This window comes from Cherax quadricarinatus, chromosome 30 (genome assembly GCF_038502225.1).
Source record: "Cherax quadricarinatus isolate ZL_2023a chromosome 30, ASM3850222v1, whole genome shotgun sequence".
Lineage (NCBI taxonomy): Eukaryota > Metazoa > Arthropoda > Malacostraca > Decapoda > Parastacidae > Cherax > Cherax quadricarinatus.
In genome coordinates, this window is record NC_091321.1 from 8,498,922 (window position 1) to 8,518,530 (window position 19,609).

Sequence of the window (19,609 nt, forward strand, 5' to 3'; positions counted from 1 at the left end):
ACGTTTTGATGTAGTGGAGTAGTCTTTGTCTCGTAGCCCAGGATCTTATTCGGGTTTTTGATGGTGACGGGTGTACCTCATTTGGAGATAGCCCCGTTGCTTTCAGTTGTTGTGGCATAGCTTCTGATAGTGCTGATGAGAACCTTGTCAGGATTGGTTGTGATTCTCCATTTCTTCTCCTAGTTGAATGTTCTTCGCAATTCTGTATTTACTTTCTATATCACCCTCTTATACCTGTTTTTTTTTTCCTAATGCAGGAGTAGAAAATACTACATGAATAACATCGTTAGGAAATTGGGCAATGATGGTGTCACTGTATTCTGGTCTAGTCCTGTAGGTAATAATATCTGGTTGGGGTTGTCCTTTTGAAATATTAAAGTTGGGTGTTTGATCTACCACTGTTGCTTCCAGTATCTTCCTCCGAAGTTAATCTTCCATTTTGTGTGTTAGCACCTTCCCAATTTATTGTGCTTACAAGCTTTCATGTTCCGAAAATGGCGGAGCTCTTTGTGCATATTTAATTGATTGTTTATATTTAGTTATTCTGGTTGTTTGATCACGAGTAGTTTCACCCACAAACTAACACTTGATGTATAGTATTTGGTAAACTCCTGGAATTTCTTCACAATAATATTATAAAGTCTTGACAATTAGGTGAATAAGACAGATGCAGCGTCTGGGAATCTTTTGTTTGAAGACGTTTCCCCAACCAGTAGCTTTTTCGATTCGATGTAGAGATAAATTGGAGATAAGGTAACAAGGCTCAGGAACTGATTGCCTTATCTTCTCCTGTCTCCACTTTATAAGCTCTGTGTTCAGTTGAAAAAGCCGCTTGCTGTCGAAATATCTTCGTAATAAAGATTCCAAGGCATTGCACATGTCTTATTCACCTGGAGCTTGTGGTCTGGTCTCTTGTGATTTCTTGAGAAGTAGTTAATTTTTATTGTGATAGAAGGTTACTTCTGTGGTCTTTTGTAGTTTTTATTTCCTGGGCGACAAGGAATCTGACAGGTGTTTCCTAAACAGCGTCACTACTGAAAGGACTGACCTGAAAACTGTAGATCTAGACAAAGCTGTAGCAGATGTAGGAAAGTATAGACCTAAACTCAGCTAACAAATATCTAATATAAAATGTCCAAGAGTAGACACTCACCTTCAGGCAGCCGGCGTAGGTTGAGGTAGTTGTCTGCAGGTGAAGCGACACACAACTGTGGGAATTAGTGCCTCCTCCTGACCACCAGTGCCACGTTGATAACATGCATGCTCTTATCTCAACATTATCTTCACATGGTTCCAATGTCACAGCAGATTCTTTCATTTGTGTTAAATATAATCTTATCTTGCTCATTCTCCCTCCCCTCCCTTCTCCCCCCCCCACCATCGTGGAAGGGTAGAATAGAAGGAAATTTATTTAAAAAGGGGATAGGACAAGGCAAGGAGAACGGAAGGATAGTTAAAACTCTAATAGTTACAAGAAATACAATATTGTTATAATATTATATTCTTGTGATACACTTCACCAAACATCACATACTTCATTTTGTATATTCTGGAAGTATGTATTAGGGACCTCTTCTCTGGGAGGGGGTGACACAAGGAGCTTGCCTGCCTAAGAACCCAGCATCTCTTCAACATAAAATGGTGGAATATTTTCCCTTTCGTCTAAACTTTCTGACACTACGGCTGATAATGTGGAGCGAATTATGGATATGGATCACGGAATATGAAAAATAGATTCTAAATAGTTTTGCTTGCTTTGTGATTATGATTTACGTAATACGAGAGTGAACTGAAAGTTGCTATTAATAGTATTAATATATAAATGGTTTTGGAAACCGAAAATTTGATAACATTTGAGTAACACTTGAATAATCAACTCGTCAGCCAGTGACTTAATCAGCCCAATTTTAGTGTAAAATGGATAATGCTGGAAACGGAATGTTTAAAGATATGAAAAACCAAACGATTCTAGTGTTTTGTAAATAAAATGTAAAACCTGTAGGTAGATGGTTGAAAGTGCGTTAGTTATCCGTAGCCCACCGGCCGTAAGAGAGATTTAGAACAATAACATTGTGGCAAGTGGGACCTGCAGGAAACTCGTTAGCTCTCCTTTCTGTCCAACCTACTTAGTTTCGCCTTGCACACGCTACCCAGCACTAAACGATGCACTTTCTAAGATACCAGACACCCTTTCAGCAGATTTATTCTCTGAGGTTTTGATAAAGGCATCGAAATATATCCTTATAGGAGATGGAATTATTTTTCGGCATTTGTTACTCTCGAAAGTGTAATGCGACAATATAGTAAGCATTAGCTGTGACCAGGAATGCAAGATGCACTCCTTGGTCAAGTACCGAGCTAGTCACGTTACGACATCTAGCATTTTCAAGTTCGAGTAGTGATTAAAAGGGAAGTATGCTCTGTTAAACTGCATGCTTGGTTTAAACTGCTGAGAAACATGTGCAGAATCACTAACAGGACCTAATGAGAATCCTTAGGAATTTTAGGTCTCTAATATTTACTTGGGAATCAACAATCTGCTATTGCTTTTGGAAGGATCAGGCAGGGTCAGATTTAAATTTTCTGACAGGGGTAACCTTACTTAAGACTTACGTGGACATACCATCAGGGTCAAAGGTCGAATAATTTTTCGGCCTTCATTTTCTTATGAATATCTCGTACAAGGCCAGGCTTGTTGAGTGGTTTCGCTCGGCTGACACGTGGAAAGGGCAAAATCTCCAAAACATAAACAGCCATTTCGAAATCTCAAACAAAAACAGTTTCAATCTAGGAAGTAGTCACCAACACAGAACGAGTTTAGCGGAAAATTCCAACACAGGGGCAAAACATTTCAGTATTTTGGCTCAAACGGGCCAAGGTATTACAAAAAGTACTCTTCTCACTATGTGCAAAGGTTGCTGCTGAAGTTTATGACCCTAGCAGCGGGATCCTGCTTATGTTGGAGAGTTCAACTATCAGTGTCTTGTGTCTTGAATAATCAACTCCTCCATCTACTACTGATTCATTCTCATACGATCACAAAGAGCTCCAGCTGCCGTCTCAGTCTGTCCTGAGTAACAGAGAGGTCTTTCGTGCATCATTATAGTGTTGTGAAACGTCCTATACGTTTGTAAAGTTCAGAGCCTATTCAGGGTCCCTGTCGTTCAGGGCACCTGCCCTTTAGTAAGTGTTAATTAACAAAGGTAAAAGTATAGCAGTCTGTTCAACTTTAATGTTGCATTTAACCTCAATTCTTAGCTCCTTGAATCGTCGTTATCTCCTCGGCCTTCCCATCCCCCGTCCCAGACAACGTTATCTCTCAGGTACTCTGACGCGCACATACTCGCCCGTTTCCTCGTTCAAGGTGCACTGCAAGGAAAAGTCCCTGAAAACACGGTGCTCAAGATATATTTGTTGTGGGCGAGCGTGTAATCAACTGTGTAAATACTGGTAACATTGTCAACAATATGTTAGGTAAAAGGGCACAAGAGCAACTATTGATACGTTTATTAAGACTACGTTTTGCTCTAGAGGGCGAAACGTAGCCGTAATAAATGTTTCACTAGTTGCTCTTGTGCCCTTAAACCTACTGTGTTCTCACCTGTTTATTATCCTATAGTTATGGCTGCCCTGACCCGCCTTTCAGTCGATCGGAAAGTAGATTATTGATTTCTAACTTATATGGTATAATTGCGTCTACCCATGAATGCATGTAAGGAGTTTCTTCCTGCACTCACTTATCACTCGTACGGTGAAGAAATTTTCTACGATATATGACATATTCGAGCAGTTTCCATACCTCCTGGTTCTAGTCATTCCTATGTCAGTCTGTCTCATTTAACTTTATCAGTTCCCCTAGTATTGTGAAGGTTATTTATAATAATTAAATCACAACAGACCTTTGCCTTAAAACTTTTTTTTAATACAGAAGGCTTTTTATTCGGCAGAAGTGGTGTGTCATGGGTATAAAATGTTTATTCAACCTTTTTTCCAATTAATATAGTTTATTAAAAGTATTTACTACTACTGATGTTCTGTTCCATATATTCACCACTTATTATGGAAAGAATGTCTAGCGTCATTGAAATAAATTCGTTTATCTGAAACATTAAAGTCCTTGTTAGATATTACGATAAATTAGGGAATGTTCAAGTATGTTTCTGAGGCCAGTGTGTCGAGTATTTGGATCATTACTTTAATGATCCAAATATATATTAACAAGTTGATGAACAAGTCGTGTGTAACACCTGGGTATATTTATTAATGATGACATTTTGCTCACCAGTGGCAGTTTCAATCGGATACAGAGAATAACTATTGGAGACGGTGGAAGAAGTGGAGAGGTAATTTGAGGTGATCAGTCCTTCAGTTAAATGGAAGCCATGTTGTAAAATTTTAATTAATTTCCATCTCAGTGTCGGACTATTTGCTATCGAATTAATGTTTCCATGCGTTTTAGTAGCTGACGAATTTAAGCAGATTAGTCGATAATGGTCAGGAAGGTTACTTTACTTTTCATAAACCTGTGACACGTGACTGCGCATGCGAAACTGTTCCCGTTCGAGGAATTTTATCATTATTATTGTATCTTTGATTCCTTCGATGTACATAGACACGGCACAAACCTACATGCAGAAAATAAAACAGCAGTTAGATTGAATAACTTCTAATTCGGCTTCATGCTGAGGCTCACTTCGACAGATTGCATCACTAGTCAACAACAGAAAATTCGTTAACAAAGATATTTGAAGGTATTTAGGGCATTTTGGGGTTGTTGAATTCGAAAATGTCAGTACGTTTTTCAGATTGGCTCTAGTTTGTGAGATATTGCATAGCTACCCTCCGTTAACAGGGAACTTATCTACAACGCGTATATATATACAGACAGTTTCTATATACAGGTAGTTTTAATAAAGATTAGAATTTTATTTTTAAATGATTTAATATTTAGCGAAAGGAGTTGTATCAACAACAACCATGTAACAACATTGTAACATTTGTTTTATTTTTTTCAAGATAAATACGAGTTCTTCACGAAGAGCTTGCTTAAACAATTCAAATACATTTGTGGCGAATACTCTTTGCAGAAACAAAAAAAAAATCAGGAATATTTGTAAAACAAGCTTATCTTGCTTATTTTGGAGCGGCGCTTGGAGAACAAGAAAAATCTTGGGCTCCCCTTGCGTAGAATGCCTAGGACAGTGGAAAAATAGACAAAGGAAAAGTTGAAACTTGGGTGTGTCTGTGGTGTGGAGAGAGCCGAAAAAACACCACGACGTTTGTTATTTCTGTATGGTGAATGTGAAAAGTTTCAGTTAGTACAAGAAAGTAAAGTGGGAATATCATGATTTGGAGTCAGCAAGAAGACCTGTGCCACACAGTGAAGATGTTAGCATACCAGTGTTTACATGACTGCCTGACCTTCTGTTGTCAGATGTTAAAGAAATTCAGGGTTTAGGATGTAACACGTGTGATTTTAGTGGAAGTGAATGTAGAGTAAGGATTTCAACACCCCAGCAGTTCTCCCAAGAAGAACCCAATGATCTGATATGGGACTTCAGTCTGTCAAAGCAAGCATCTGAACTTTTAGTATCCAGACTAAAAAGAAAACTAAACAAAAAAGGCACAATACCGTGACTGGAACGATACACAAATAACCCGCACATAAAAGAGAGAAGCTTACGACGACGTTTCGGTCCGACTTGGACCATTTACAAAGTCACAACAAGAAGTTAAAATAACAGCTTATCGGATATGAGAGGTTGAAATCCTTCCTTACTTCAGCCAAGATAAAGAACTTAAGTACAATAACATCCCTGAACAGCCTCCAGTATCGACCAGGAGATTGGGGGTTGTTTGTAGATAGCTCCATTAGAAGCTTGAAATGTGTCTTATTGCATAATGGTAACCAATATGCATCTCTTCCAATTGCTCACTCAACAAAACTTAAAGAATGCGAAAATATCAAAATGGTATTGCAGAAGCTTTGCTATTTGTGTCTATTTGTGTTGATCAAAAGATGGTGGTAAGCTTCTTCCTTGGGTAACAGAGTGGATAAACAAAGTACCATTGTTTCATCTGTTTGTGGGACAGTAGGGCGAAGGCAGATCACTGGACAAAAGAAAACATGACTGTAGGTGCAGCAAATATCATTAACGAGCCATTGGTTGACAGGGACAACATTATTCTGCCACCACTCCACATTAAGTTAGTTCTAATGAAGCAGTTTGTTAAAGCCTTGGACAAAGATAAGAAGTGCTTCAATTACATTTGTAGATCGTTCCCTGGACTAAGTATGGAATAACTGAAAGTTGGAATCTTTGATGGTCCTCAAATTTGAAAGCTTATCAAGGATTCTAATTTCACAAAATGTATGAATGGTGTTGAAGTTTGTGCATGGTGCAGTTTTGTGTCAGTTGTCAAGAACTTCTTGGGTAATCACAGACATTTATGAACTGGTGTAAAACCTGCTGACAAGCTTTAAGAATTTAGGCATTAATATGAGCATAAAGGTACACTTTCTTCATAGCCACCTAGGCAGATTTCCACATAATCTTGGTGAGGTCAGTGAGGAAGAAGGGAAGAGGTTCCATCAAGATATAAAGGTGATGGAGGAAAGGTTTCAAGGCAGATGGAACACACATGATGGCAGACTGTTGCTGGAGCCTCCAAAGGGACTGTGCTGATGGCCAACATAGTGGTATCTGAATTATCTTACTATGTTAATCTGTTATATAGAATGAAGTGCTAGTATATATGTATCATATGATTTAACTTTTGCATGATCTAACAAATAATTTCATTGCGATTTGTAAGTTAGCCCCGTCTGATCAGTATATTTTTCACATCTTTTATGTTTTTCATTGGGATACTAAATTTATAAAAAACTAGAACCAATCAAGCAGAACCAATGAAATATTCGGAATCAGCTCTGAACTCGTGTAAGTCATTCAACGCGAGTAGCAATAAGAGGCTCGAACCTCCGTTCCCTTATGTGTGAAAGAGAGACTACCTAATTGTACCTACATAGTTAATTTCCCTTCTAACATAAATTGAAGAAAGTCTTAGTGTGAAGTCGAAATATACAGCAATGATTTTATCTTCTCCCTTTGGGTTCTTGCGCGTCATCGACCAATGTTTATCATATATTTGTGTTCGTATTCCTGGATTTGGTGTGCCAGGGCCAGCTGTTTTATTTGTGTATATTTGATGGTGCATGTTCTGGTCGCTTGTTGATATCCCAAAGCATGTTTTCGTCATCGAGAAGTACAGGTATTAATGCAGGAATGGTAAAAGTATTGGTGTTTGTGCATCACTGGTACAAGTAATGGTGTTCATACAGAAGATTTTTTTTTTTTTTTTGTAAATACATGTGTAATTTTTTTTAAGAATAATTTGCCATATTTGCTTTACATTAAATTATGTCGCCGTTTTCTGCTAAACTGGGACCAATATATGACGAGTGAACCTGTTTGAAATCAGGAACTTTATCACGAATATTTACTTTCTTATATGTATTTTGAAGTGCTGTGGAAATGATAACTTGAACCGAACTTTTTGCCAACTAGTACATTTTACTAAATCTTCGTACCTAACTAAAAACAAGACTGGGATATTTACATCCTGAGTGGGTGACGCCACTCAGGATGGAAATACCCCAGTTATCATGGTATCATTATATGATCGTGAATTGCTGGTGGAAAGCACCTCGACCTAATTTGATTGTGTGGCATAATAGCTCGTTTGTCTGTCCAATAAGATGGGCCGGTGGGAAAACACTGATAGCATTGCCCTTGTGTTAAAGGCTCTGCTGAAATGATAGATCTAGCTAGGTCGCGTCGACACTCGCATTCTTAATAAATCGTGAGATCACAGAAACTGCATGGTTAACAGACCAAACACTTGATCAAATCACAAAGGAACTTTATGTTCATACAGAGGAAAAAGCAGTAAATAAAATAGATATGACTTGTGATGAGTTGTCTTGCGCAGTACAGGAACTAGGCTAATGTTAACAGTGTTTCTTAGCTGCCAGTTTTTTTTAACAGTTAAATTTCTCCCCAGAATATCCGCCCCATCGTTGATTACACTCCATGAAACTTACTTCAGTCCTAGAAGTCACATCGTGCATTATGCATAGGCATGGGATTCAAGGACTTATTTAATGTCACTGGAGCGAACATTCTATAATGAAGGACTAACGTACTTCCCTATGGTTCGCTGGCCTTAACTACGCTTAAGAGTACTACTTGATGGTAATAGATAATGAGGTGTAGAATGGAGAACAGTGTCCTAATTCAGCTTTGTTAGAAAACTCGATCAAAAGTTCCAGCGTGAAGTGTAACACAACTCAGGTGGTATATACCATCTAGCGACTAAAACTACGTATGTTGGTGGACAAGATCACCATTGAATCGTCTGCAGTGTTCTCTAGAATTATAATTCTCTCTCTCTCTCTCTCTCTCTCTCTCTCTCTCTCTCTCTCTCTCTCTCTCTCTCTCTTCTCTTTTTTTTTTTTTTTTTTTTTTTTTTTTTTTTTTTTTTTTTTTTACACAGGGTTTGACAAGGTTAAGGATCCCTAGCTTTATTGACAGCTATTTACAGGTTAAGGATTCCTAACTTTATTGGCAAGCTAAGAGCTGTTACCTACATCAGCTCATTTGAAAGCATTTTTGTTATGAGACATACAAGTAGGGAACAGGATGAAGTTGGAGCCATCTGTGGGCCAGCATTTTCATTTGATCAACTGACGTTATCTCGTTGACATCATTATGCTGTACGAATGTGTTCCATACTCGAGTCATCCTGGGTATGTATGATCTCAGATGGAGTGATGTTCTGGAGAAGGGTACAGCCAGAGTGAAGTTGCTGCTTTCTGCCCGTCTTGTGGCATAAAAGCTTGTTTCACGCTGTCCTCGAAGTGGATCCAAGTGTGGTATTTTGACAATATTGGCCTTGTACATAACAGTAAGGCCACCCACATCCCTCCTATGTTGAAGGCTCTGCTGAAATGACAGATCTATCCAGGATGGGTCCAGGCGAGAGATGAGACGTCTTGCTCTGTTCTCTACTCTGTCAAGCAGTCGCAGATGAGAGGGGGGGGCAGGCAAACCAAGAAAGTGGAGCATACTCAAGGTGTGAGCGTACTTGTGCCTCGTACAGGATCTTGCAACCCCTACTGTCAAGCAGATGCGAGATACGGCGAAGTGCTGTAAGCTTCCTGGCTGCCTTGTTTGCAAGATTTACAACATGGTTCTTCATGGTTAGTTTGGAGTCAAATTTCACCCCAAGGATATCAACTTCTTCTCCAGGTGCCAACATCGTCCCATTCATCCTTACTACTGCGCCAGCATTACCATCATGGTGCCTAGAGACGAACATCATTTGCGTTTTTTCAGGTGCAAATGTTACTTGCCATCTATTTCCCCAAGCTGATATAGCTCTCAGCTGGTGATTGATGTAGCTTAGAGCAGCTGGCATTTCTTCTCTTGGATAAGTGAATGTCAGTGTACAGTCGTCTGCATATGCATGTGATTCTGGGATGAGATGAAGAAGGTCGTTGAAGTAGACATTCCATAACAGTGGACCCAGCACACTTCCTTGTGGAACGCTTGCCCCAATAGGATGCCTTGCTGATTCCGTTCCATTGAGGACTACACTTAGAGATCTACCATGAAGGTAATCACTGAGGAGACATAGCGTAGAGCCTGCAATTCCCAGTGCTTGAAGTTTTGCTAAGAGGCCCTGGTGCCACACCCGGTCGAAAGCGCCAGCAATGTCCAGTGCTACCACACAGCTGACTTTGGATTCATCCAGTGACTGGTGCCACTTAGTGGAGAGGTTTAACAACAGATCAGCAGCAGAGTAACCTTTCCTGAAGCCATATTGACGATCACAAAGTAGTGAGTGGTAGTCAAAGAAATCTGTCATTTGTCTTGAGATTATTGTCTCAAGGATCTTACCAGTGATTGACAGGAGTGACACTGGTCTGTAGTTGCTGATTTCTGCTCTGCTCTTCTTTTTGTGAACAGGGACTACATTTGCCTCTTTCCATGGAGAGGGCCATTTGCACTGTACTAGGCAGTGCTGAAAGATGCGAGTTAGAGGTGCTGCTAGCTGGTCTGCACATCTTCTCAACAATCTTGGGCTCAACTTGTCTGGGCCCACAGCCTTTTCTTGGTCAAGTGATTTAAGAAGGAAATGCACCTCCTCCTGCCTTATTGTCACCCCTGACAGTTTTGACACAGTTCTTGCAGCTAGCCAAGGAGGGTCCCTTGCTGGATCAGGAACTTGCATTTTGGTAGCAAAGTGTTCAGCAAAGAGGTCCGCTTTCTCTTGACTACTAGTAGAGGTGGTCCCATCCTGTCGATTTAGAGGTGGAATAAGTTCATCAGGCAGATAACCTTGTCTGTCCTTGACCAGGGACCACCAGGTTTTGGAGCCTACCCTACCTGATGCTAACTTTCTTTTTAGTGTCCAACTCCCCATTTAGCAATGGCCCACTTTTGAACATCACCCATATGCCTACAGGCTTGCATGTGCAAGTTCCTGTTATAGGTGGTAGGATGTCTCTTATACCTTCTGCCATGCTTTGTACTTAGCAGTAGCAGCCTCTCTACAACGAAAGCCAAACCAAGGCTGATCTGTAGGCTTTGTCACATATTGCCGGTGAGGAATGTGTTCTTGTTGCAGATTAAGGATGTGTCCAGTGAAGGCTTTCACTTGGTTGTCAACATCCCCTGGAGAAGAGCATTCCAGTCGGTGGTGGCGAGCTCAGAGCAAAGGGCTGGCCAATTACCTCTTTCCCATAGCCAGGTTGTGCGTGTGGACTCCTCACCTCGTTCTGTTGGGATCTTAAGTGTGGTAAAAACAGCCTTGTGGTCAGACGATCCAACGTAGCCGAGGGGTTGACAAGTGACTATGCCTTCTGCCAGATCACTCACTACTGGGTCAAGGGAGGAGCCAGAGATATGAGTAGGGAAATCAACAAAGTTTCTCATGTCAAACACTGCAAGAAGGTCATCAAAGTCCCTCTGTATAAGGTGCTGGTTGAGGTCACCAACAATTATAATATGTTGACAGTTGTGTTGTAGCAGAAGGGAGTCAATATTTTCCATTAGGAAGTTGATAGGGTCTGCATGTTGCCACTGAGGTCTGTACATTGCACATGCTAGTACAGAGGTACTAGTGTTTATACAGAGCTTGAAGAACATCATTTCAAGATGTGTAGGGGTGGCAACATCTATGTGCTGGGCATGAACACTTTTAGAGAAGCACACAGCAACACCACCTCCTTGCCCTTGCCTGTCTCTTCTCATCCATGAGGTGTAGCCAGCAATTCTTGCAAAATTTTCTGGAGTCCTGTCATCCAAAAATGTTTCAACAACAGCTATCATGTCGGGACGTCGAGTGTTCACAAAGCTATGTGTGAGCTCCAACATTATTAATGAAACCTATAATGTTGGCCGACAGGATGCTGATAGACTGTCTCTCTCTCTCTCTCTCTCTCTCTCTCTCTCTCTCTCTCTCTCTCTCTCTCTCTCTCTCTCTCTCTCTCTCTCTCTCTCTCTCTCTCTCTCTCTCTCTCTCTCTCTCTCTCTCTCTCTCTCTCAATCTCTCTCTCTCTCAATCTCTCTCTCAATCTCTCTCTCAATCTCTCTCTCTTTTTACACAGGGTTTGACAAGGTTAAGGATCCCTAGCTTTATTGACAGCTATATTACAGGTTAAGGATTCCTAACTTTATTGTAAGCTAAGAGCTGTTACCTACATCAGCTCATTTGAAAGCATTTTTTATTGTTATGAGACATACAAGTACGGAACAGGATGAAGTTGGAGCCATCTGTGGGCCAGCATTTTCATTTGATCAACTGACTTTATCTCGTTGACATCATTATGCTGTACGAATGTGTTCCATACTGAGTCATCCTGGGTATGTATGATCTCAGATGGAGTGATGTTCTGGAGAAGGGTACAGCCAGAGTGGAAGTTGCTGCTTTCTGCCCGTCTTGTGGCATAAAAGCTTGTTTCACGCTGTCCTCGAAGTGGATCCAAGTGTGGTATTTTGACAATATTGGCCTTGTACATAACAGTAAGGCCACCCACATCCCTCCTATGTTGAAGGCTCTGCTGAAATGACAGATCTATCCAGGATGGGTCCAGGCGAGAGATGAGACGTCTTGCTCTGTTCTCTACTCTGTCAAGCAGTCGCAGTCTCAATCTCTCTCTCAATCTCTCTCTCTCTCTCTCTCTCTCTCTCTCTCTCTCTCTCTCTCTCTCTCTCTCTCTCTCTCTCTCTCTCTCTCTCTCTCTCTCTCATTGAGAATCATAAGTGTTACAAGGTCAAATTGTAACGCAGTGGGAGATAGTGAGTGGCCCTGAGAGACGTGGTACAGATGCTTGACCAGTGACAACACAGCCACATACAAAAGGCCAGATAACATGAGATTTTTTTTTTTACCTTAACATTTTAAAATGATAAATGAGAGAAAAAGAGAATTTCATATGACCAGGATTAAGGAATTGAGAAATGCATATTATTGCCAGAAATCCCTATAATGATGTCAAGAAGCTGCACTGTGTCACTAGAGGTAATAGGAACATAATTGACTAGATCGTATAGTCTGCAACTCTTTAAATTAGAAAGAGGAGTGCCTAGAAGCTGGTAATGGGATCCTGAACCGAGGAATTAAAACTACCTTTCCCTTTCTCGGATCTAAGCTGATCACCTCCCATTCCCTAGGCGAAGTGCGATCCAGCAACGAACTCAGCGTTTTCTTATGAATTCTAGTCTACAACCTCTGCTTATTTTATCTACTCGAACAAGTTCGTTGATCCAATCCTAATAAAAAGGAGAATCAAGAAATCTAACACGCTGTTATGAGTGAGAACATTAAACTAGACAAAATAACCAAGAAAATGAAGTAAAACAAGTTCATACTCTTGGAAAAATCTAATACTTTTTCTTCTCCGCCCGATGTATAAATAATGGAACAAACTGTTTAATGTTTGAAGTTTATGAAATATCTTAAAAGATATTTAGGTGGTAGAAAATAGTTATAGAAGACTGTTGTTTATTGTTATGAAATATGCTACTGTTACCTTAATTTATGGGGTGCTATTTCCATTTACTATCTGTGCCTCAACTCTAATATATCATATACTCCTTCAATGCCAGACATGTGCGAGATCAATGTAAAGCATAAATTGGATTAGTACCATTTATATAATGCTTAGCATATACTAGATTAATACCTAATATATATTGGATTATTATCTTACATATACTAGAACAATTCCTAAGATGTATTAATATATAATATATGCTAAAATGATATGTGAAATAGATTAATGCCTACAATAGACTAGATTAATACGTAACACATAATAAATTAATACCATACAATAAATTAATACATACTATTCTAGAATAATACCTTTCAGATTGCGAAAAGGATTTAGGAGTTCTTGTTAGCAGTAATCTGAAACCAAGACATTGAATAAGTGTTCGCAGTAAAGCTAACAGAATCCTTGGCTTCATAGCAAGAAGTATAAATAATAGAAGTCCTCAGGTTGTTCTTCAACTCTATATATCCTTGGTTAGGCCTCATTTAGACTATGCTGCTCAGTTCTGGTCACCGTATTACAGAATGGATATAAATGCTCTGGAAAACGTACAGAGGAGGATGACGAAGATGATCCCATGTATCAGAAATCTTCCCTATGAGGATAGACTGAGGCCCTGAATCTGCACTCTAGAAAGGTGTAGAATTAGGGGGGATATGATTGAAGTGTATAAATGGAAAACAGGAATTAATAAAGGGGATGTAAATAGCGTGCTAAAAATATCTAACAAACAGGACTCGCAGCAGTGGTTTTTAAATTGGAAAAATTCAGATTCAGGAAGGATATAGGAAAGTACTGGTTTGGTAATAGAGTTGTGGATGAGTGAAACAAACTCCCGAGTACCGTCATAGAAGCTAAGATGTTGTGTAGTTTTAAAAATAGGTTGTATAAATACATGAGTGGGTGTGAGTTGGACCTAACTAGCTTCTGCTACTAGGTCAGATGCCGTGCTACTCCCTTAAGTGACGTGTCTGACCTCACTAGGTCAGTGAGCTCAGACGGTCAGTGAGCTTTTAAGGTCACTAGGTCAGTGAGCTTAAGCCGGTGGGAGAATTGGACCTGCCTCGCATAGACCAGTAGGCCTATTGCAGTGTTCCTTATGTTCTTATTACTATATAAAATATATACTAGATAAATACTTGGCGTATACTAAATTAATGCCGGGAATATAGGTTTGTGCATGAAATATTCCAGCATTATTCAAAAAATAATTGGCATATACTAGATCAATATCTGAAATATGCTGGAATAATACGTAAGACACAGTAAAGTGTACTGATGATCTACGTGATAAGACGGAACATTAAAAGGAACAAGATGTGTGACAGCAAAATGTTATCTGCGTAGGAACACTTGGGGAAGATACACTTTATATCAACTAAAAATTCGTCATGACGAAATACTCATTAGCAAGGGGATAACTGGTTATATTGTAAGGTATGTCAGTGTATATTCACTGAGAGATAAGAGTGTACATGTATATGCATCTCGCTGTATAAATACACGTGTATTTCTCAGTATATACACACACAAGTTTGCATCTCACTGTATATACGTCGAGAGGTGTGTAACTCTTTCATATTATATATATATATATATATATATATATATATATATATATATATATATATATATATATATATATATATATATATATATATATGTCGTGCCTAATAGGTAAAGCTGGTCAATTAGCAAGAACTCATTTCAAATTAAGTCTTTTCTAAAATTTTCTCTTATACATTTAAAGATATATATTTTTTCATTAATGTTAATGTAAATTTTTTTAATTTTGCACCAAAAGAATCTTAGAAAACTTGCCTAACCTTATTATAAGAAGCGCAATTTATTTTAGCCTAACCCAACTAAATATATTTTAGATTTGTTTACAATAATTTAATACTAAACAAACACAGTGAAATATATTTTTTTCCTTAGGTTCAGAATGATTCTGGAGAAATTATTGCATACACAAATTTTCGCTTGTCCTATATGGCAAGATGAACGTTGCTATTTAAGCCAAGATCGCAAGTTCTGTCTATTCGGCACGACATATATATATATATATATATATATATATATATATATATATATATATATATATATATATATATATATAAAGATGTATTATATTTATTTATTGTCATGCCGAATAGATAAAAGTGGTCAATTAGAAAGAATTCGTTTAAAATTAAGTCCTTTCGAAAATTTTCTCTTATACGTTTAATGATATATTTTTTAATTTGTTAATGTAAAAATTAATAATTTTGTACCAAAAGAACCTTTGAAAATTTACCTAACCTTATTATAACAAGCGCAATTTAATTTAGCCTAATCCAACTAAATATATTGTAGATAAGTTTACAATAATTTAATAATAAACAAACACAATGAAATATATACTTTTCGTTAGGTTTAGAATGATTTTTGCAAAATTATTGCATACACATATTTTCGCTTACATTATTTGGCAAGAAGAGCGTTGCTATTTAAGCCAAAATCGCAAGTTTTACCTATTCGGCACGACACGCACGCGCGCACACATTCATATATATAATATATATATATATATATATATATATATATATATATATATATATATATATATATATATATATATATATATATAATGTGTGTGTGTGTAATGAATGTGTGTACTTACCTATTTTTACTCACCTATTTGTGGTAGCAGTGGTCGAGACATAGCTCCTGGTCTCTTCTCTTCACTGGTTGCCACTAGGTCCTCTCTCTCCCTGCTCCATGAGCTTTTATACTCGTCTTAAAACTGTGTATGGTTCCTGCCTCCACTACATCACTTGCCAGACTATTCCACTTCCTGACAACTCTATGACTTAAGAGGCGCACTTCCTAACATCTCTCTGACTCGTCTGAGTCTTCAGCTTCCAATTGTGACCCCTTGTTTCTGTGTTCCATCTCTGAAACATCCTGTCTCTGTCCACCTTGTCAGTTCCTCTCAGCATTTTGTATGTCGTTATCATGTTGTCAATAGCCCTTGTATCCTCCATTGTCGTCAGGCCGATTTCCCTTAGCCTTTCCTCGCAGGACATTCCCCTGATCTCTGGAACTAGCCTTGTTGCAAACCTTTGCACTTTTTCTAATTTCTTGACTTGTTTGACCAAGTGTGGGTTCCAAATTGGTGCTGCATACTCCAGCATGGGCCTGACGTACACGGTGTACATAATCTTAATGATTCCTTACTAAGGTATCGGAACACTTTTCTCAGGTTTGCCAGGCGCCCATATGCTGCAGCAGTTATCTGGTTGATGTGCGCTTCAGATGTTCTCGGTATTATACTCACCCCAAGATCCTTCTCCTTAAGTGAGATTTGCAGTCTTTGACCACCTATCCTATACTCTGCGATCTTCTTTGCCCTTCCCCGATCTTCATGACTTTGCATTTGGCAGAGTTAAAATCGAGGAACCAGTTGCTGGACCAAACTTCCAGCCTGTCCAGGTCTCTTTGTAATCCAGCCTGGTCTTCATCTGATTGAATTTTCATTAACTTCACATTATCTTCAAACAGGGACACTCCTGAGTCTATCCCTTCCGTCATGTCATTCACATATACCAAAAATAGCACTGCTCCTAGGACTGACCCTTGTGGAAACCCGTTCGTCACAGGCGCCCACTGTGATACTTCGCCACGTACCATGACTCGTTGTTGCCTCCCTGTCAGGTATTCTCTGATCCATTGCAGTGCGAGGGTTTCGGGGGTCAGCGCCCCTGCAGCCTGGTCTGAGACCAGGACTCATGGTGGATCAGGGTCTGATCAACCAGGCTGTTACTGCTGGCCGCACGCAAGCTGATGTACGAACCACAGCCTGGTTGGTCAGATACTGACTTTAGGTGCCTGTTCAGTGCCTTCTTGAAGGCACTGGACAGGCACCTATATATGCTGGGAGGCAATTGAACAGTCTTGGGCCCCGGTCACTTATTGTGTTGTCTTTCAGTGTACTCCTGGCGCCCCTGCTTTTCATCGGGGGAATGTTGCATCTCCTGCCGAGTCTTTTGCTTTCATAGGGAGTGATTTTCGTGTGGAGGTTTGGTACCAATCCCTCCAGGACCTTCCAAGTGTGTATTATCATATATCTCTCTCGCCTGCGTTCCAGGGAATACAGATGAAGGACCTTCAACCGTTCCCAGTAGTTTAGGTGCCTTATCGTACTTATGTGTGCCGTGAAAGTTCTTTGTACACTCTCCAGGTCTGCAGTGTCGCCAGCCTTGTAGGGGGCCGTTAGTGTACAGCAGTATTCCAGCCTAGAGAGCACAAGCGATTTGAAGAGAATCATCATGGGCTTGGCGTCCCTAGTTTTAAGGGTTCTCATTATCCATCCTATCATTTTCCTAGCTGATGAGGTAAATACATTGTTGTAGTCTTTGAAGGCTAGATCATCTGACATTATCACTCCCAGGTCCTTCACATTACTTTTCCGCTCTATTGTATGGTTAGAATTTGTTGTATACCCTGACACATTTTAATTTCTTCAAGTTTTCCATATCTGAGTAGTTGAAATTTCACCTCGTTGAACTTCATATTATTTTGAGTGGCCCATTCGAAGATTTGGCTGATGTCCGCTTGGAGTCTCGCGGTGTCTTCGATGGAGGTCATTGCCATGGTAATCCGGGTGTCATCCGCAAAGGAAGACACGAAGCTATGTCTTACATCTCTGTCTGTGTCAGAAATGAGGATGAGGAATAGAATGCGAGCGAGTACTGTGCCTTGTGGAACAGCTTTTTACCGTGGCTACCTGGGACTTTACTCTGTTTTACTATTACTCTTTGTGTTCTATTTGTCAGGAAGTTGTAGATCCATCTACCAGCTTTTCCCGTTATTCCTTTATCACGCATTTTGTGTGCTATTACACCATGGTCACACTTGTCGAAAGCTTTTGCAAAGTCTGTGCATACATGAAAAGTGGGTTATAGTAAGCGTATATGTACCTGGAGAAGAGAGAAATGTAGAGGAGAGAGAGAGAGAGAGAGAGAGAGAGAGATTTTGGGAAATGTTGAGTGAATGCGTGGGGAGTTTTGAACCAAGTGTGAGAGTAATGGTGGTTGGGGATTTCAATGCTAAAGTGGGCAAAAATGTTGTGGAGGGAGTAGTAGGTAAATTTGGGGTGCCAGGGGTAAATGAAAATGGGGAGCCTTTAATTGAGCTATGTGTAGAAAGAGGTTTGGTAATAAGTAATACATACTTTATGAAGAAGAGGATAAATAAATATACAAGGTATGATGTAGCACGTAATGAAAGTAGTTTGTTAGATTATGTATTGGTGGATAAAAGGTTGATGGGTAGGCTCCAGGATGTACACGTTTATAGAAGGGCAACTGATATATCGGATCATTATTTAGTTGTAGCTACAATTAGAGTAAGAGGTAGATGGGAAAAGAAGGAGGCTTTGTGGGCGAGGGTCTTGGACTTCCAGCAGCCATGCATGAGCGTGTTCGATAGGAGTAATTGGAGACGAATGGTTTTTGGGACCTGACGATCTGTTGGAGTGTGAGCAGGGTAATATTTAGTGAAGGGATTCAGGGAAACCGGTTATTTTTATATAGCCGGACTTGAGTCCTGGAAATGCAAAGTACAATGCCTGCACTCTAAAGGAGGGGTTCGGGATATTATCAGTTTGGAGGGATATGTTGTGTATCTTTATAGGCATATGCTTCTAAGCCGTTGTGTTCTGAGCACCTCTGCAAAAACAGTGATAATGTGTAAGGTGAAAGTGTTGAATGATGAAAGTATTTTCTTTTTGGGGATTTTCTTTTTTAGGTCACCCTGCCTCGGTGGGAGACGGCCGACTTGTTAAAAAAAAAAATCTAAAATCTGTTTAGTTGGATTAGGCTAAATTAAATTGCGCTTGTTATAATAAGGTTACGTAAGTTTTCTAAGGTTCTTTTGGTACAAAATTATTAATTTTTTACATTAACATAAATGAAAAAAGTATATCTTTAAACGTATAAGAGAAAATTTCAGAAAGGACTTAATTTTAAATGAGTTCTTGTTAACTGATCAATTTTACCTATTCGGCACGACATTATATATATATATATATATATATATATATATATATATATATATATATATATATATATATATATATATATATATAGTATTATATATATATATATATATATATATATATATATAGTTTATATAATAGTGTATATATGTGCGAATATATGCTGTGTGTATCTAACAGTGAACCCACCTGCTGGTTAAATTTACCTTTCACGTTAACCTGCTTCTTGACTTTTAATCAGAGCAGCTTCTAAAAAGTGCAGAGGTAGGGGCAAGAACCCTCCTTTCTCTCTCTCTCTCTCTCTCTCTCTCTCTCTCTCTCTCTCTCTCTCTCTCTCTCTCAGATGAGTTTTGAATAGGAGTGGAGTGGGAAAGGGGAGGGAAAGCTAGAGAAAACAGAGAAAAATGCATTGGAAATAGATACTGGAGAAAATAAGAGGAAGGATA

The 19,609-nt window shown here is 39.3% G+C and overlaps 2 protein-coding genes across 4 annotated transcripts in view; one reads left to right on the top strand and one right to left on the bottom strand.

The window, feature by feature from the left end:
- Window positions 1-1,293, bottom strand: part of LOC128692621 (tripartite motif-containing protein 10-like) — a 44,205-nt gene extending 42,912 nt beyond the window's left edge. For 2 of the 3 annotated variants that reach the window (XM_070089873.1, XM_070089871.1), the window contains exon 1: window positions 1,154-1,255. Coding sequence is in view for 1 of the 3 variants with exons in the window: in XM_070089874.1 (XP_069945975.1) it covers window positions 1,154-1,258 (105 nt within the window). In the remaining 2 variants the exon portion in view is untranslated. Of the gene's footprint in view, window positions 1-1,153 lie in introns of all 3 variants that reach the window. The other variant, XM_070089874.1, reaches the window with a different exon arrangement.
- LOC138853418 (uncharacterized) overlaps window positions 1-19,609 on the top strand; it is a 119,338-nt gene that overhangs the window by 6,001 nt on the left and 93,728 nt on the right. The window lies entirely within an intron of this gene.